We start from the raw sequence: 17,666 nt of genomic DNA, 5'->3' as shown, positions 1-17,666 counted from the left end.
ATTATATTTTGTCTAATTCAATTTAAGTAAATGACGGGTTAGATTTAACATCATTTCCTACATCAACAGTGAAACTGAAAGCACGATTTTCCTTTGTACGTGTGGCACCTTTCCTTTGCATTATGTGATTTCATCTGAGGATAATAACAAGAAAAGGGAGGGGAGGGCAGCTAAGATTTGTAAGATCGAGATACATGAGAAAGCAAAAGAAAAAAGCCTGTATAGGTACGCCTTGGTTTCAAAGAGTCAGGCCGACCCTAAGGGCTTCTTTATTGTGCTTGAGATGATTAATCAGTTAGTTCGTGGTCAACCTTCAGACCTTTAATTTCATTTCCATGCATGCCACCTATAACCTGCTACGTTTAAACTAGAACAAAACCATAATGAAACTGACATCGAATCACATTTTCCTTGCCTTCCTTGAACATCTTTATCACACATTACGGGACATGTTTTACAACAAACTTTTACTTAGGAAGAACCTTGTCAAGGCAATTTAAGACATGGCTCACCATGTACTGGGAGGACAAGGTGATGCCACTCAGCAGACAGGTTCTGTCTTCATTTCCCTGGTCAGAAAACAGGCATCTGCTGCTCTCTTTGCCTAGACCACCGTGCTCTCTCGGCTTGGTCCACATCTCACTTCTCTTGATCTTCAATGAGTATTTTAGAATTCAAAGAATTTCTCTAACTCAAGGGTCCCCCAAACCCTGGGCCATGGACTGGCACCAGGCCGCACAGCAAGAGGAAAGCCACAGGCTAGCAGGTGAAGCTTCGTCTGTGTTTACAGCTGCTCCCCACTGCTCACAGTACCACCTGAGCTCCGCCTTCTCTCAGGTCAGCCCGGCTGACGTATTTTGAGGCCACCCCTGAAGAAAAAGAACCTTCCTACACATGCCTGTGATGTTAAGTGCTGCTAAGAAACCAAATAAAAGTTTTCTCTACTTGTGGGAAGCAAAGAACAGGAAGTTTTAAAAATCTGGTCCTAAACCCATATCCACCTTTCCCTATAGAATGAAGCAGTGCTTTAGTATAAACTACTAAAAGATCCTGTATAAGCAATCTCTTAAACAGAAGGTGACAGTCAAGCTTAGCACAGAGGCTGGAACAGAGCGGACACTTAGTAAACGCTGGCTGAGTGGAGGCCATGCTTTTAGAAAGAGTCTTTTATTTTCTTTCTTTTTAAAGATACTAAAGTATTGGTATTTTCTAAATCTCTCGAAATATCAGGTGTATCAACTGATGCTTAGTGTTGTGTGATGTTTCTATTTAAAGAAAAGCACATCTACAAGCCTGAGAGTAGTTTCACAAAATATTTATTAATTATTTGTGGCTCAGGTCAAGGGTCTCTCTTCTGGGAAGGCTTTCTGGGTCTCCGTGCTTTCTGGATGAATGGGTGAGGGAGGGAGTGAGTGAATAAAGGAATCTGCCTCTGGTGACCTAGCTTAGGAAACAGCAGAGCAGAGATCTGAACTCAGTTGTAACTGACTTCAAAGTCGTGCTACGCCTGCCAGCTCTCTGAACTTCCAGCTTCTCAACCCAGCTGGGCAATAAGTCAATAAAAGGGCCATTCACTCTGAGTGGAAGACAGAGTCAGCTACTAGTTCCAGACGAAATCAGGAGGCTTGCTTCTTCCTGTTTAAACCTCAAGGTACCACAGGCAGGGGAATCCTCTAAGATAAACAGACAACGCATAAACAAAAGAGGCTTAAAATACTTGAAAACCATTCACTGAAATGGAAGAAAGAAAGAAATTCTCGAAGAGTAGATGTGAAATGGAAAAGAAAACGAAAACCAAGAAACAGGACAGATGAAATGGACCCACTGATCCAGCAGGGGGCCTGGGGACCTGCCTGATCCTAACATCTCAGGCAGCATTTCTCAGGGCGGGTCCATGCTGCTGCTGCTGCTGCTAAGTTGCTTTAGTCATGTCCGACTCTGTGCGACCCCAGAGATGGCAGCCCACCAGGCTCCCCCGTCCATGGGATTCTCCAGGCAAAAACACTGGAGTGGGTTGCCATTGCCTTCTCTGGGGCGGGTCCATGGGAAGAAGCTAATGCTTCTACAGGACAAGAAAGTCAGTGGTCAAGTAAGTTAGGAAAGCACTGGACCGGTCTCTTTCATTGCACGATGTCTCTAACCTTTGATGTATACATGTGCCCAGTAAATCTGAAAGGGTATTAATTATGTGGTGCTTCTCAATCCAGAACTCAAGGCATAGGATTCGTGTTTCAAGGAAAACTTAGGGAAAGGTGTTTCACATTCTGATATGCCCATTTCCAGGTAAGACAGAAGCAGAAGCACCGGGCCCAGCCTGGCCACTGAGCACAAGGGCTTACGGGGTGTACACACCTCAAAGCACCCACTTGGCAGGTACCATGGAGCCTAAGTCCCAGCCATGCTCCCCTCACCCATCCATCAGGGAGAAGACTGGTGGGGCTGTGCAGCACCTCTGCCCACAGGTCTGGGCTGGATGGGGTGGTCTCATCCGAGGGCCACAGAAAGTGGAGGTGAGGGGTGAATGGAGGCACCATTCAGCAGGAGTCCATACCAGTTCAAGACAGAATATTTAATGTGAAGCAAGAAGAATGCAGATAGGAGGCCAAGCCTGGGATGGCAATGGGAATCCAGGGAGAAGGCAGAGAGGCAAAGAAGCAGGTGCAAGGCAGAGACTGGCAGAATTTTCTGAGCCAAGGAAAGTTATCTGCATTTGCTTTTCACCAAGCAGCTACAGACTGGGGCTAGAGAAGGCGGTCTGGAGGCTTCTGGGACTAACATCATGCAGCCAGAGGGCTGTTGATTATCTCAAAGACAGTGTTTGCCTTACTCTTGCAACATCCGTGCCACTATTTCATTTGCTATTCTTTAAATCCATACTTTTTACTTAAATAGAAGTGCAAATGTTAGTCGCTCAGTTGTGTCCAACCCTTTGCAACCCCATGGAGGTCAGGCTCGTCTGTTCATGGGATTCTCCAGGCAAGAATACTGGAGTGGGTTGCATTCCCTTTTCCAGAGGTTCTTTCCTGACCCAGGGATCAAACCTGGGGTCTTCTGCATTGCAGGCAGATTCTTTTACTACTGAGCCACCAGGGAAGCCTTTACTTAAATAAGTTAAAAGTAAACTTTAAGTTATGTCCGTATCCTGAGAGGCAGGCAGTCCTGGGAACTGCTTAAAAGCACAGAGTGGGGAGCAGACTGCCTGGGTTTGCATGCGGACTCCACTATCCACTCGGCGCTCTGTGACTCGAGTTTCTCAGCCATTCAGTAAGGATGATTATGGCTGCTACCTAGTGGGGTCCATGTGAGGAGCGAAGTGGGCTCTAGATGAGGCACAACACTCTCACCACATCTGAACAGTACTGCTCACCATATCCTTCGTTTGCTCTTTCTGCTCCCTGATCCCCTGTAAATGGGGCCAGGAGCACAGTTTAAAGCGAAGGACTAATCCATCAGGGAAAGCTGAGACACGGCTCCATGTGAGTCTCCAGGTTCTCTTCTCCTCTGCACAGAGGAGACAGAGCAGCCTCTCTCCGCCCTGGTCTCTGCACTGCTGTTATTGTAGCGCTGAACCCTCGGGAGACATGGGATAGGAGGGGGAAATAACGCCGCTTTGCTGTGTTAAGCGGTGCACATGTGGGAGCTAAGTTTATTACCGCAGCACATCCTTGCCTACCCTAGCTGATACCATGCAAAGTGACTAAAAAACGGTGCCTGGCATGTAGTGCCCACACTATAAAACCCTGGTTGTCACTACTATTTGTACAGACAAAAAGTTAACCATAAAAAAAAATGAAAACTTTGCCTGCCTGAAAGCTTGGAGGATAAGATCAGATTCATCTTTATTTAAAAGAGATGATCAGACGCAAAATGTCAGGGACATCGTAAAGCATGGGGCACAAGCAGAGACTCCCTGCTCCACGCTCAGCCCTCTGCTCTGGCAAATGAACCCCCTCTCAACAAATGCCAATTCCACCCACCTCCATCCTTCTTCTTCTTTTCCCCCTTTTCCTTCCTTCTCTCGTAGACCCCCAGCTCTAAAAACGTGTCTTTTGCGGCATCAGAATGCTGTTCTGTGCATCTCTTTCAAGTTAACACTTGACAGCCACATAACCACAAACACACACATTCTAAATGAAAAGTGTTATTCACTGCACGTAGCATTCACAAGATGGAAACCAACACTGTTTCAAATGCATTCTTTGAAATTCTTATCTAAAACATTTTTAATGTAAATCTTGAAAAAAAAAAAGAAAAACATGTTAAATTGGGCCAGAGGATATCAGGATCTCTATATATTGGATATATTTAAGACAAGGTACACCTGTACTGAATGTATAATTCAAATCCTATACACAGAATGGGAGAAGGCAATGGCACCCCACTCCAGTACTCTTGCCTGAAAATCCCATGAACGGAGGAGCCTGGTAGGCTGCAGTCCATGGGGTCGCTAAGAGTCGGACACGACTGAGCGACTTCCCTTTCACTTTCCTGCATTGGAGAAGGAAATGGCAACCCACTCCAGTGTTCTTGCCTGGAGAATCCCAGGGATGGGGAAGCCTGGTGGGCTGCCGTCTATGGGGTCGCACAGAGTTGGACATGATTGAAGTGACTTAGCAGCAGCAGCATACACAGAATGATGGTTTAGTTATACAGCGAAGTACTATGGAGCCTGTGGAAGTGGATTCTGCCATTTTATTTGTCTGGTCATGGAGAGCTAACAAGCTTTAAAAGAAAGTATGCAAAATGTATGCGTAACACAAGGTTTAAAAAGCCGAAACTTACTCGGTTGGCCAGAAAGTTCATTTGAGTTTTTCCCTAACACCTTATCTGAACAAACTTTCTGGCCAACCCAATATCTGGCACAAAACCTGACTGGACCTGAATGCACGTGGCAGTTAGTCTGGACTTGAATGGAGGTGGGAATTCTCATTTATCCTACTTCATGTAACTGTTCCCCTGAGGAGTCACCAGGGGGCGTTACACAACACCGCATATAGCAAATGCACCCTGCCAACTCTCCTGGAATCTGTAGAAGTCTGAATCTGGAAAAACATCTAGCCCCAAGAGTTCTGGATAAGAGCCCATGGAGCTGTATCTCTCTCTCTCACACACACACACAAATGTGTGTATAAATTATCAGTATCTCTGTGTATAAATCTGTGAAACACTTTCAAAGGACAGACTATAATATTAGTATTCCCAGAAGTTAGAATTATGTAATGATTTTATCTTCTTATTTAGAATTTCCTGTACTTCCCTCATTTTTATAGTAAGCACATACACTTTTATAATAGAAAGCAAAAAGAAAACCTCTCCCCTTCCACCCACCCTCCCCCAAATGTCCTGTCATGTCATGAAATGTCCTACAATACTAGTCAGTGGTGAGGCATGTCAGGACGTGAGGGGAAGTCTGGCAGATCAAAAGCTTAAGTCTTCCAATTATGGATTACCATTTTGCAAAATGATTTTTGCAAATGATTTTTTTTTTTTTGGCCACACCACATAGCATGTGGGATCTTAGTTCCACAACCAGGGATCAAACCTGTGGCACTTGCAGTGGAAGGGGGGAGTTCAAACCACTGAACCGCAAGGCAATTCCCCAAATGATGAGGTTTCAAAAATGTATTATCCTGGGACTTCCCTGGCAGTCCAGTGGTTAAGACTCCGTGCTTTCAACGCAGGGGGCATGGGTTGGATCCCTGGTCGGGAACTAAGATTCCGTACGCTGTGTGGCATGGCCGAAAACAAAATAAAATAAAAATTTTAAAACATATAATTCAGAGCACCCAGAGGCTACCAATTACACTGAGGATACCCAGGCTTTCAGTGCTTTTCCACATTTTAAAAAACTTGAGAAATAATCCATTTGCTTTGAGTCTAGATGCAATCTGCACATTTCCAACTATTCTCGTTTGAAGGAGAATAAAAGGAAAATTAAAAATTAAAAAAAATCCTTAACCCAAACCACAATGCCCTGCAGTCAGAGCTTGCAAACAGGAAATGCTATGCAGCTGGAGAAACCTCTGCTTTGCTTCAGTAGCTCTGAAGCAATAGCTGCCCTCTAACTGATAAAAGAGGCTTGGGCTCTTATGCAAGCTCCAGAATTGTCCAGGAGGCACAGACAGTCCTGGCTGGACTGGAATCCTCCTGGGCAACTCCGACAATTTCAAAAGAGCTTCTCCATTTATTTCTATAACTGCTGCTACATCGGGGCTCTTGGGATACGGTTTAAATGGTTTGCCTCTGCCCACTGAGAATCTATTTCAATCCACCAATTACTCCTTTCCTGTCCCATTTTTGTGGTTTGGTAATTAAATGGATGCAGGGCTCTGTTGACTCCTTCGCTTCTTTGTCAGGATCACAGGATGATGGCCTGACGCTGGGTATAAGCACGTCCAGCACGGTTTAGCAAGTGATGACTTTACAGAAAAAAAGAAAAAGGCACACAAAAAGTCTGAACCTAATTCTGGCACTGTATATTTAATCAAATGAAAAATAAAACCGAGGAACAGCTAAAAGCTCAAGAGCACCCAGTTTTTCTTCTTTTTTTCCTTACAAGGAAGCGTTAGTTATTAATACATTAGCTCAAGGGCATTTGAAGTAGAAGGAATCGAATATGTAAAGACACAGAAGCAAAGAACAGCCAAAGTTCCAGTAACAGCAAAATAATTTGCTGTATCCGGAGCTGACTTAGATTAGGAAAGTTTTGGTTTTTTTCCTTTTTTTGTCACTTCCTCTACATTTTCTTCTTTAAAAAAAGTTATTTTTAACTTGAGGATGCTTGCTTTACAATGTTGTGTTGGCTTCTGCCATACATCAACATGAATCAACCATAAGTACACCTTTCTGGAAGGCACCGGAAGGATGAGTTCAGAGAGACTGAACTCTTTGAATATTTCCAATAATTTCTAAAAACTGGTACTATCTACAGAGCAGGCTATGAACCAAACCTACAAAAGACACTTCGCAGGAAAGCTCACGCACTTAAAACCTCACCGCAAAGGTATTAAAAACGTCAACAAAACAGATTATGTCCATGGTTCTCTGGCCTCTGACCACCAGGAGGCAGCACTCCCGAGACACAGTCAACAGTGATGAAGGGATTGGGAGGACGTAGCTAATCCCTTCACCTTGTGAGAGCAGGGACCATCTAGAGGTCTTTGACTAGAGGAAAAGCTCGGAAGACACAGAAACTGGTTTAGACAATTTATAAGAGTCAGAAGGAAGTAGGAAGTGGTCTATAGGAACAGCAGAGAGGCTAGAGTTTGGTTTTTGGTCTGTGCATTTGTTTTATTCTGAAATTAAAGTTATACAATGAGAACTTTAATTATGTTTAAAATATGTTATCGAAGATTCTCTCCAAGAATAGCTGTATTATTAAAGACTTTCCCCAACTTTCTCTCCCTGACTAACATCTGTTCATGTACATTTTAATTAATCTTACTAAATTGAAGAAAAATTATAGACTCACAAGAAGTTGCAAAAAGGCCATTTTCCTTTAAGAAAGTCCATGATGAAACAGTAGAAATGCTTGATTTTTTATTACACACCAACAAACTTTGAGTATATCTTTTTAACATTCTGTTTGATGAAACAGGAAGCATAGGATGTAAAGCACTGCCAAGGTGCACCAAAATACGATGGCGATCTTGAGAAATGCAGTTTTTCACGTTGCTAGTTGAACTAGCTGGTTTTGTCAGGTTTCCAGTGGAATACCACTTTTTTCCCATAAAAGAGTGACCGATGAACTGAGGTACTGAAACCTGGGTATTTGGCAAACATTTTTTAAAATGAATTACCCATCACTACCAGGTAAATAAGCGGCAGCATTTGTTGCTAATGCTAAAACTGGAACTTGCAGAGAAAAGTTAGAATTTTGGAAAAACTCTGCCACCACGGACTTGACAGTTTCCAGATCCTTAAAGTTATATGGTTTCAAATTCATACTGCTACTAACCTTCTTAAGGAATCATAATCTTGTTTTGCTGCTGCTGCTGCTGCTAAGTCGCTTCAGTGGTGTCCGACTCTGGGTGACCCCATAGACGGCAGCTCACCAGGCTCCCCCGTCCCTGGGATTCTCCAGGCAAGAACATTGGAGTGGGTTGCCATGTCCTTCTCCAATGCATGAAAGCGAAAAGTGAAGTCGCTCAGTCGTGTCTGACTCTTAGCGACTCCGTGGACTGCAGCCCACCAGGCTCCTCCGTGCATGGGATTTTCCAGGCAAGAGTGCTGGGGGTACCATTGCCTTCTCCTTGTTTTGACATAGTATCAAGGAAAAATATTGGTAATTACTTTCAAAGGGTCTTAAAATACTTTTCTCTGTAATTTTGTCTACTCCAACTAAAAAACATATCACAACAAAAGGAATTTATGCATTTTTAAAAAATGCCTCAGTTTTAAATTCTAAGATAGTAAACAGGGATAGGAATATTCCACATAAACACAAACTCTTGGGTGGCCTCAATCATTTTTAACATTAGGACCCTAACACCCAAAAGTTTTAGAACTGCTAGCTAAGACTCTTCCAATATAATACATATATAATCCACTAATAAGGGAAGGCCTTCCCTGGTGGCTCAGATGATAAAGAATCGCCTGCAATGCGGGAGACCTGGGTTCAATCCCTGGGTTGGGAAGATCCCCTGGAGAAGGAAAAGGCTACTCAGTCCAGTATTTTTGCCTGGAGAATCCCATGGACAGAGGAGCCTGGGGGGCTACTGTCCATGGGGTCGCACAGAGTTGGACACGACTGAGCGACTAAGCACAAGCACAATGAGGGAAACCAGAGGGAGAAGGCAGAGAAGAAAGTATCGACACTTGGCAAGCTGAAGAGAAACAGGAGCTGGATGGCTGCTGGCACAGGGCCTCGCCATGGCGTCAGATGGGCCGTTCGCATGCAGTCTACTGTGCTCGTGCTCAGTCAGTCGCGTCCTAGTCTCTGCAACCCCACGGGCTGCAGCCCACCGGGCTCCTCTGTCCGGGGGGTTCTCCAGGCAAGAACACTGCCGTTTCCTCCTCCAGGCCCGCAGTCTATAGAGGCAGCGCTACAACTGTGATAAGTCACGGAGGCAGCACTGTTGGATCACGGGCACGGGATCCTCAGTCAGGGAACTTAAGCTTAAACCCTAATTCCACTACTTTCCTGGCATATTATTTTCTGAAGATTTGATGCACTTATCTGTAAAGTGGGATATGACCACTCACAATTGCCATTACACTGGGAGCTCCCATGAAGATCAAGTGGTGGTGTAGTCAGTCATGTCTGACTCTTGCAACCCTAAGGACCATAGCCCGCCAGGCTCCTCTGTCCATGGGATTCTCCAGGCAAGAATACTGGAGTGGGTAGCCATTTCCTTCTCCAGGGGGTCTACCCAGCCTGGGAATAGAACCCGGGTCTCCTGCATTGCAGGCAGATTCTTTACCAACTGAGCTACAAGGGAAGCTCAAGAGAGAAGATGTAAACAATAATAATAAAAGCTTGTATGTGTTAAGTGAATTCCATCTGTCAGGTACTGTGCTTGGTAATTTGCCTCCAGGATCTTAATGAAGTCTCATTTCTATCAATAAACAATTAGATACCATCATTTCTTTTTACAGATAAGGAAACTAGCATTAGAGAAAAGTTAAATGATTTGCCTTAGGCTAGAAAACTGGGCTCTGGGACTCCAGGTCTGATTGTGACCAAAACCTACGTTCTTCCCACTGCTTAACTGCACAGCCTCTCGCATCCTATAAGAGGTAAGAGATCTTCTTATAAAAACCCTTTTCAAGAATTCCTTGGCAGTCCAGGGGTTGGGACTCATTGGTGCTTTCACTGCTGTTTGATCTCTGGTTGGCAAACTGAGATCCTGAAAGCCATGTACAGTGAAACACAAAACAAACAAACAAAAAAAGCTCTTACCTGGAGGGCAAGAGCCATAAGAAAAGCAAGCTACTTAAACCTGGCTTGGGGCGTGATCCGTATTCGGTCACAGGACCATCAGCTGCAACTGCCATCTACTCTGCAGTCCTCAGACTTCTGCTAGTCTGGCTAATAAAAGCCAGCCTCAGCTCATGTGATGCTGACACCAACATCTGTGCAGCTCCTGAGATTTTCACAATAACATTTCACTTGATCACCCTACCTCCACAATCGCTGCAAGTATGGAGAAACAAAAATTTAAATGGTGACTCAGAGAGTCACCAGCCCTTAGTGAACTGATGTTTTTCAGAACCAACCCTACACAGAAACTCCCAAACACAATATGCTTGTCATACATGCTGCTTAAAAGGCATTAGCACAACTAATGGAAATTCTATCTAGATCTAGTGTTTGTTAAAAGCAGAATGCTAGATCTGGCCCTAAAATCTACCCTTTTTCCCCCCATAAAAGTAACTATTTAAATATAAATTATGGAAATACTCATTAAAAGCAATCTCTTAATTAGAAAATAACATTTCCCAGGGCTGACCATAGACCTCAGCACAACAGACATTTGGGTATTTGCTGGCTGAACTGAGGATAAATTTAGGAAGTCTAAAAAATGCCAAAGTATCTTCTTTCATCTTACTTTCTACTTTTATTGCTTAAGTTTTCCCGCCTTCACTAACTAGCCTAAGTGAGTAGGATTTTCAGCAATCTCCTGAGAAAAACTGGTTCCGGGGTCCTCCCTCCAAACTCATGAGGGGACTGAAGGTGCTGCAACCAACCCCTCCCTCCCCGAGGGGCTTGGCTTCCCCTGCTCCCCCTGCTCTGGGGCGTGGCCCCATCCATCTTCCCTTTCCTTTAAGACAGAAAAAGGAAAGCAGAAGCTGCTGGCTCTTGTCAGGCTGTACAAACTCCCGGGACTGACTTTATTCAATCAGAATAGTGTTTCCCTAGTAACCGGCTATGGCACACACTGATCCTTCTATCTGCTCCCTCAGTGGAAATGCCACCACCTTCTCCATCTTTTTTTTATTTGGCAGCATGGCAAGGCGTGAAGGATCTCAGTTCCCCAACCAGGCATTGAACCAGGCCATGGCACAGAAAGCCCAGAATCTTAATCACTAAGCTACCAGGGGGGCTTCCCTTGTGGCTCAGCTGGTAAAGAATCTGCCTGCAATGTGGGAGAGACCTGGGTTCAATCCCAGGGTTGGAAAGATCCCCTGGAGAAGGGAAAGGCTACCCACTCCAGTATTCTGGCCTGAAGAATTCCATGGACTATATAGTCCATGGGGTCACAAAGAGTCAGACATGACTGAGCAACTTTCACTTTTCCTTCAAGCTACCAAGGAGCTAGCTCCCTGCCACCACCACCTTTTTTGGGGAAATGACTTTGTTTTGTTTTAAACGAACTGAATGAAATCTTCCAGAAATTTCTTTTGATTTGTTTCTTAGACTTCTGGAAGGAGGAGGCCTGCAGCGTGGGGTATGTTTAGGGAAAGATGATGCCCAGAGCAGGAGGTGCCAGGTGGTGGGGAAAGGCTGGGAAGGACGATGAATGCAGGGCCACCGTGCAGGGTTCATGTCTGCTACAGGCACTGACATAATGCGGCTCAGTTTCCTCACTGGATTCAAGGTATAACCACCACCACTATGTCGTACACTGTTATGTGCGAAATCCACATGAAGCACACTGCTAGGCGCCTCAGAGTGCTCAAAAAGTATCAGTGGCGGGACTTCTCCTGTGGTGTAGTTGTTCAGAAACTGCCTGCCAATGCAGGGGTCATGGGTTTGATCCCTGGTTTGGGAAGATCCCACTCGCTGCAGGGCAGCTAAGCCTGCATGCCACAGCTACTGAGCCAGCAAGTCACGATTACTGAAGCCCATAAGCAGCAATGAAGACCTACTGCGGCCAATACAGAAAATGCACAGATCTTAAACATGCATACATATATACACATGTATATCAGTTGTCTCTGCACAGAGGTAAGCAAACGAAGACAATGACTGAATGGCAACTGATGGCATTAAATCCGCACAGGAATCTCTTCGCTGAAGGAACCTACAGGACAGGGAAGTGTGGAGATGAACCGGCCCAGGAAACGTGGACGTGATGGCTACTGACTTAAACTAAACATATTTCGTCTCCTGGAAACGAAAGGTTAGCAAGATATTCCTGGGGAAACACCCATCTCAGGGAAAACAGAACTTCCTCCCGAGCCTGGAGCCTTTTACCAGCTATGACCAAAGGGAAATGTCAGAGTCTCGTTTCACTTCCTTTCTTCCCACCACAGCACCTCTGGGCACCACCACCTACAAAATGGCAGGCAAGGAAGAAGAAATGGGAGGCCCTATTTGAATGAGAGATTTAAATGATATATAAGAATTACAGAAATATCATGGGTTTGTCAAATAAACTCTGAAGTTTAGGAACACAAAGGCCTTATAGTCAAAATTATCCTTTCTCCAGTTTCTGAAGACGTATTTCTAGTTTCAACCTTTATTTTCTTTATGATTAGTTGTCACTGTGTAAGACTAATTCAGTGGCATGAAACTATCAATTAAAATTAAGTTGTCAGGATGACAGACACATACATATATTCATCTAGTGGGACAGGAAAAAGAAGAATTTGATTGGTCAAATTATCCAGTTAATTTACTATAGAAAGGTTGTCTTTATTTTACAGTAAAGTGTAATCATCTGTAAGGTAGCCATTTGTACCAAGTTGATTTGTGACAAGAGTCTCATGTAAGACCACAGAGGTCTGTTTGATATGAGTAACTCAGGATCAAGGCATTTTAAGCTTGAGTTCTGGGTCTTTAAAGGAGGCAAAGATGCAATGCTGAGAGCCTGGGAAGATGAAGAGGAGGAAACAGCTCCTCTGTTTCAGGAAGGAGCCAACAAAATTATGATATAGTTTTCCTTTGTCATCTTTCAACCTCCCACTGTCCCACCTCCTGGGACTTAGGAATAGAGGCTTGATTACATTAACTCATACACAGCTGAGGTGGTCATGCTAGACAGAATGAACCTTTCTCGGTATGAACGCAGTGTGAGCGTGAAGGAGGGTGGTGTGCACAGTTTGGGGCCAGCCAGACAGCACTGCCTGGGGGCCTCCCACCCTCACGCTCTGGGCTTCCCTGACAGCTCAGTAAAGAGTCTGCCTGCAACATAGGAGACACAGGTTTGATACCTGGGGTCCAGAAGATCCGATGGAAAAGGAAATGGCAACCTATTCCAGTGTTCTTGCCTGGGGAAATCCCATGGACAGAGGAGCCTGGCCGGCTATAGTCAGTCCATGGGGTTGCAAGAGTGGGACATGACTTGGTGACTAAACAACAAACCTCATACTCATGTCTGTTCCCAGGTCAGCAGCTCCAGTATCTTAGATTTTTAGGGGTTCTTCTTGTCATCATCTACTTCTGAAACCACAGATTCCCTAAACCTTAAAATCTTTTTTCTTGGGAGGATGTTAAAAGGATATGGGGAGTTGGGAGAAGTTAATTATTTGTAAATCAAGGGCTGAAATGCGTGATGGTCTTCACACAAGTGAAGGGTGACATGTATGTTTGACACAGAAATAATCACCATTCTTTCAACAAATTAAAAGGCCAAAGTCACTAACGCTTGTCTAAACAAACACAAAAGCAAACAACAGGGGAATGGGGAAGAGAGTTGAGGTTAACCAGTTTCTCTACGTTCTGTAAGTGGGGCCAGTGGTACAAATTCTAGGCGTTTCCCAAAGGCATTTTCCTTAAATGTGACTCCATATCAAGGACTAAAAAAGCTTTTTATTTTTAGTTTTCTTTTTTCGACCCCAGGATCAAGGGTTGGGGAGAGGATTATCACTTTGTTCACTTTATGATCTTACTTTGATTGGGCTGCAATTTTTAAACGTTACTTGTGAAATGGCTTACCAGATTTTTCAGCAGTGTGGACAGTTCCTTTGTAAGCGTAGAAAACTTGACAAAAGCGGTGCCAAGATCTGGGTTGTCTCGACTTAAAAAATTACTCCCAAACTTATCAAGAACTTGTGCATAGTTTTCTTCATTTTGTACATGGTCTGAAAAGAAGAAGAAAGAGGAGTCTGAGCTGTTATGTGCCACAATGACAAGTTACTCTGAACACCGGCTGATCACCAGACACTCTCAAAAAGAAAGCAAAGAAACTGGATCCATTCTTTACTGAACATATCTAGAAGGTAGCTGGCAGAGCACTGAGTGTTCTCATTCTATCAAAGGCAGTTTTCCCTCTTTTGTATCAGAGCATTGAGTTCATTTATACCCCCAATTAATCCAGAGATGCACCATAGGTTAAGGGGTCAAATTACCACCCCATTTTCAAGCAATTAAGAAACTATGATCGTCAGGAAACAAGTCAGACCTGATTTTTCTTTCTCATGCCCCAGATGTAGTCCCCTGGCCTCTACCTTTAAAAATATAACAAAAATCTGACAACATCTCACCGCTCCCATGACTATAAACCTTATCCAACACCATCCATCATCTCTTGCCTCCATCACTACAACCCTTCCTGCAAAAGCTCCTTGTTGCAGCCTCTGGTCTGTTCCCAGCATGGCACCCAGTGTGATCCTGGGGAGTTGTGCATCTGATCCCGTGAGTCTCATGGCAGACACTGTCTCTCCCCATGTTCTGAGTCCTTTCAGGCTTACAGAAAGGGGTACTGCACATCCCCATACCCTGAAGTAACCCGGCACCGACCGGGGACGTGTGAGCGCAGGTGGTGCCAGCCTCACGTGGCAGCGTTTCAGTTCCCCGTGCTCAGCTCTGCACATCTCTTTCCTTGTGCTGGAGTGCAGGGAAGCATGAATTTATATGGAGGTCCACAGCAGATGCATGGTATTTATAAAAAGAATAAATGAACACAAAACTATCTATCAAAACCATACCTTCAAAGGCTTAATTCAAATGACAGCTCTTTCTCTTTTAAGCCTCCCCTTCCTTGGCAATGATTTTTCCTTGCCCATAATGCTCTGTACCGCTACTGCAGTGTTTTCCACCACGTCACACCATATTCGTGTAACTACTGCTCTTTCCCTGCCCCCAGACCATGAGAGGCAGGGCTTCCCAGTGGCTCACCTCTGCATTGGCACCCAACACACACCACTCATGTGTCAGGGAGCTCAGCTTACGAAGCTAGGGCTCAGTAGAGGGGTGTTGACTCGGATTCGTCGATTACCCTTTCGGGAATTTAAGAAGCACTCACTCCTTAAGTCTCCTGGGTTGTTCAATAATTGAACACTAAATAATTTAAAAATATTTCACTCTCACACTCTCAATAACTGCCTGGGAGCAACAGTGTGTGTCAGCCTGGAATGGTGGATGCCCCAGAAAGAAGTCAAAATACGACCAAGGTAACAAGCATCACAGCATCCAGTGAAATGAAACGAGGCCCGAGCAGCCTTCTAATTGTCACCACATTAGAAATGCATGATGCTTAGGGTGGATGTCAGTATTTCAGGATGAGATATTAAAAAAGATAAAATGCAGCTCTAGTTACCTCCTGCAAAGCTGCTCTGAGAAACACAAAAGAAAGGCTACATCAGCTGCAGACAAGATGCACACGCCTGGCCTCCTTCGCAAGCTGGAGCTACCCCAGTACCGTCTGTCTGAGGCCAAGGGCCTCATTTCACCCCCGAGAAGCCCACTCTGTCTGACGTCCTTTCCTGCTCTGGAGGTCAGCAAAAAAGGGGTTCAGATACCTGTTCAACCGCTTTCAAAGAAAGGGTCTCAGAATTAAAACCTAAGGGACAAGCTTTACATGGCAGGCTTTGTGTCTGCTTGAAATTAGAACAGATTTCAAAGGATACATCGAAATCTTTAGATTATAGGATACCCAGGTATCTACCAACCAGTTAAGACATAAACTATTTCAGGATGCTTCTTCTCTCCCTCACATGCTACCCAGTTCCAACCTCTTCCTCCCCACAGCCATTATCCTGAATTTGGACTTCAGGGAGGGTTTAGGAAGTTGTATGAGAAGCTCTCAGTTTATAAGGGATGACAGATTCACCAAAAAATAAGATGGACTTGGACAAGGCAGAGAGCGAGGTCACAGGAAGTTGGCTGAGAACGTTCTCTGACCCAGATGCTTTTCACAATATTGTATTTAACCCACACCAGAACTCTGGGAAGAATTATGCTTATCAGGTAGGTGAAATAAAAAATGTGATGAGAGGCAGAAGGTAAGACTGGATAAGTTTAGGCAAGATCATGGGTCCTGTATATTTAACCCACAAATGAATGACTTCAGTTGCTCAGTCGTGTATGATTTTTGTGATCCCATGGACTGCAGCATGCCAGGCTTCCCTGTCCATTACCAGCTCCCGGAGCTTGCTCAAACTCATGTCCATTGAGTCGGTAAGGCCATAAATGATTAACCGTATATCTATCTATCTATCTGTATCTATACACAGACACCCACAAGAGTGTTTGTGTATATATAATAACCACATTTATATGTGCATGCGTGCTAAGTTGCTTCAGTGTCCAACTCTTTGTGACTCTATGGACCACAGCCCGCCAGGCTCCTCTGTCCATGGGATTCTCTAGGCAAGAATACTGGAATAGGTTGCCTGCCCTCCTCCAGGGGATATTCCCAGGGGATTGACCCAGGGATCGAACCTGTCTCTCACGTCTTCTGCGTTGGCAGGCAGGTTCTTTACCAGCAGCGCCACCTGGTTTATGTCCCACATTTATAATCTATACACGTGTATATGAAATTTTACACATCTGAAAACAGAACAGCTAATTTAGTGAGCTAAATCTTAGAATACTACTACTAATTCTACTGAGGGTTTAAGTGATAGGAGTTAAATAAAAGGCGCTCAGAACAGTGCCTGGCAGGTGGCACATGCCCCTAAATTATCAGCCACTACTACCTCTATACCCATGATTAATTACAATATCGAGATGTGTTTCATATCAAATAACATAGGAATGTATGTCTCCCATGTTTCAAGTATTTTTTTAATATACTGCATTATAAAGCCAACAGCGACAATTCACCCGAAAGATTATATAACCACACACGTCCCTTTGTACAAAATTAAGGGTTTACCAAGCAGGCTTTCAACAGGCACAGAGGGCAAGGAGGCAGGATCCTGGTGGAGGCAGAAGGGAGGGACAGATTACAGAGTAGAGTAAGCAATTTGAAAGGAATGTAAACTCAGGGGCTTAGGGAAGGAGAGGGAAATGAAGGCCTTGGGCTAGGGGAGCACCGTGTAGGCATGGGTGGGACTTGGGACGCAGAGAATTGGTTCAGGACGTCTCAGAGAGCCGGATGGTCTGTTTTGAGAACTTTACTCAAGTCCCTGACGACTTTTGGAAGCTGGTAAAGTAGGGGTGGGGTGGAGCTTCCCTGGTGGTCCAGTGGCTAAGACTCCCGGGTTCCTGATGCACGGGACTCAGGTTCAATCCCCAGTCGGGGAACTAGATCCCACATGCTACAACTCAGATCCGGCCCAGTCAAACAAATAAATATTAAAAGTAGAGGCTGGGAGAAGCAGGTGAAAACAGAGATAGAATAAAAGGAAAGAAAAAAAAATAAGGTGAGCAAGAAATCTGATCCATCTGTTATGGAGACCCATGTTTTTCTAATATTTATAGGGGATTTCTGCCATTCAGGGTATAGTTGCAGAATATAAACAGCAAGCGCTATGTTACTTCTTTCAGTTCTGACGAAAGAGCAAAATAATACAGTTTTAACAACTGAACCAGAAAGGGACACTTAGTTAGGATT

General features: G+C 44.4%; 1 protein-coding gene across 5 annotated transcripts in view; it reads right to left on the bottom strand.

Annotated features, from left to right (window-relative positions):
- ASAP1 (ArfGAP with SH3 domain, ankyrin repeat and PH domain 1) overlaps positions 1-17,666 on the bottom strand; it is a 339,676-nt gene that overhangs the window by 95,851 nt on the left and 226,159 nt on the right. For all 5 annotated transcript variants that reach the window (XM_027560830.1, XM_027560831.1, XM_027560826.1 and 2 more), the window contains one exon: positions 13,823-13,968. In XM_027560830.1, the coding sequence (XP_027416631.1) occupies positions 13,823-13,968 (146 nt within the window). The remainder of the gene's footprint in view (positions 1-13,822; positions 13,969-17,666) is intronic.

Source organism: Bos indicus x Bos taurus, chromosome 14, assembly GCF_003369695.1.
Source record: "Bos indicus x Bos taurus breed Angus x Brahman F1 hybrid chromosome 14, Bos_hybrid_MaternalHap_v2.0, whole genome shotgun sequence".
Taxonomy (NCBI): Eukaryota; Metazoa; Chordata; class Mammalia; order Artiodactyla; family Bovidae; genus Bos; species Bos indicus x Bos taurus.
Note: the sequence above shows the minus strand (reverse complement) of the source record. Positions and strands in the feature narration are given on the sequence as shown.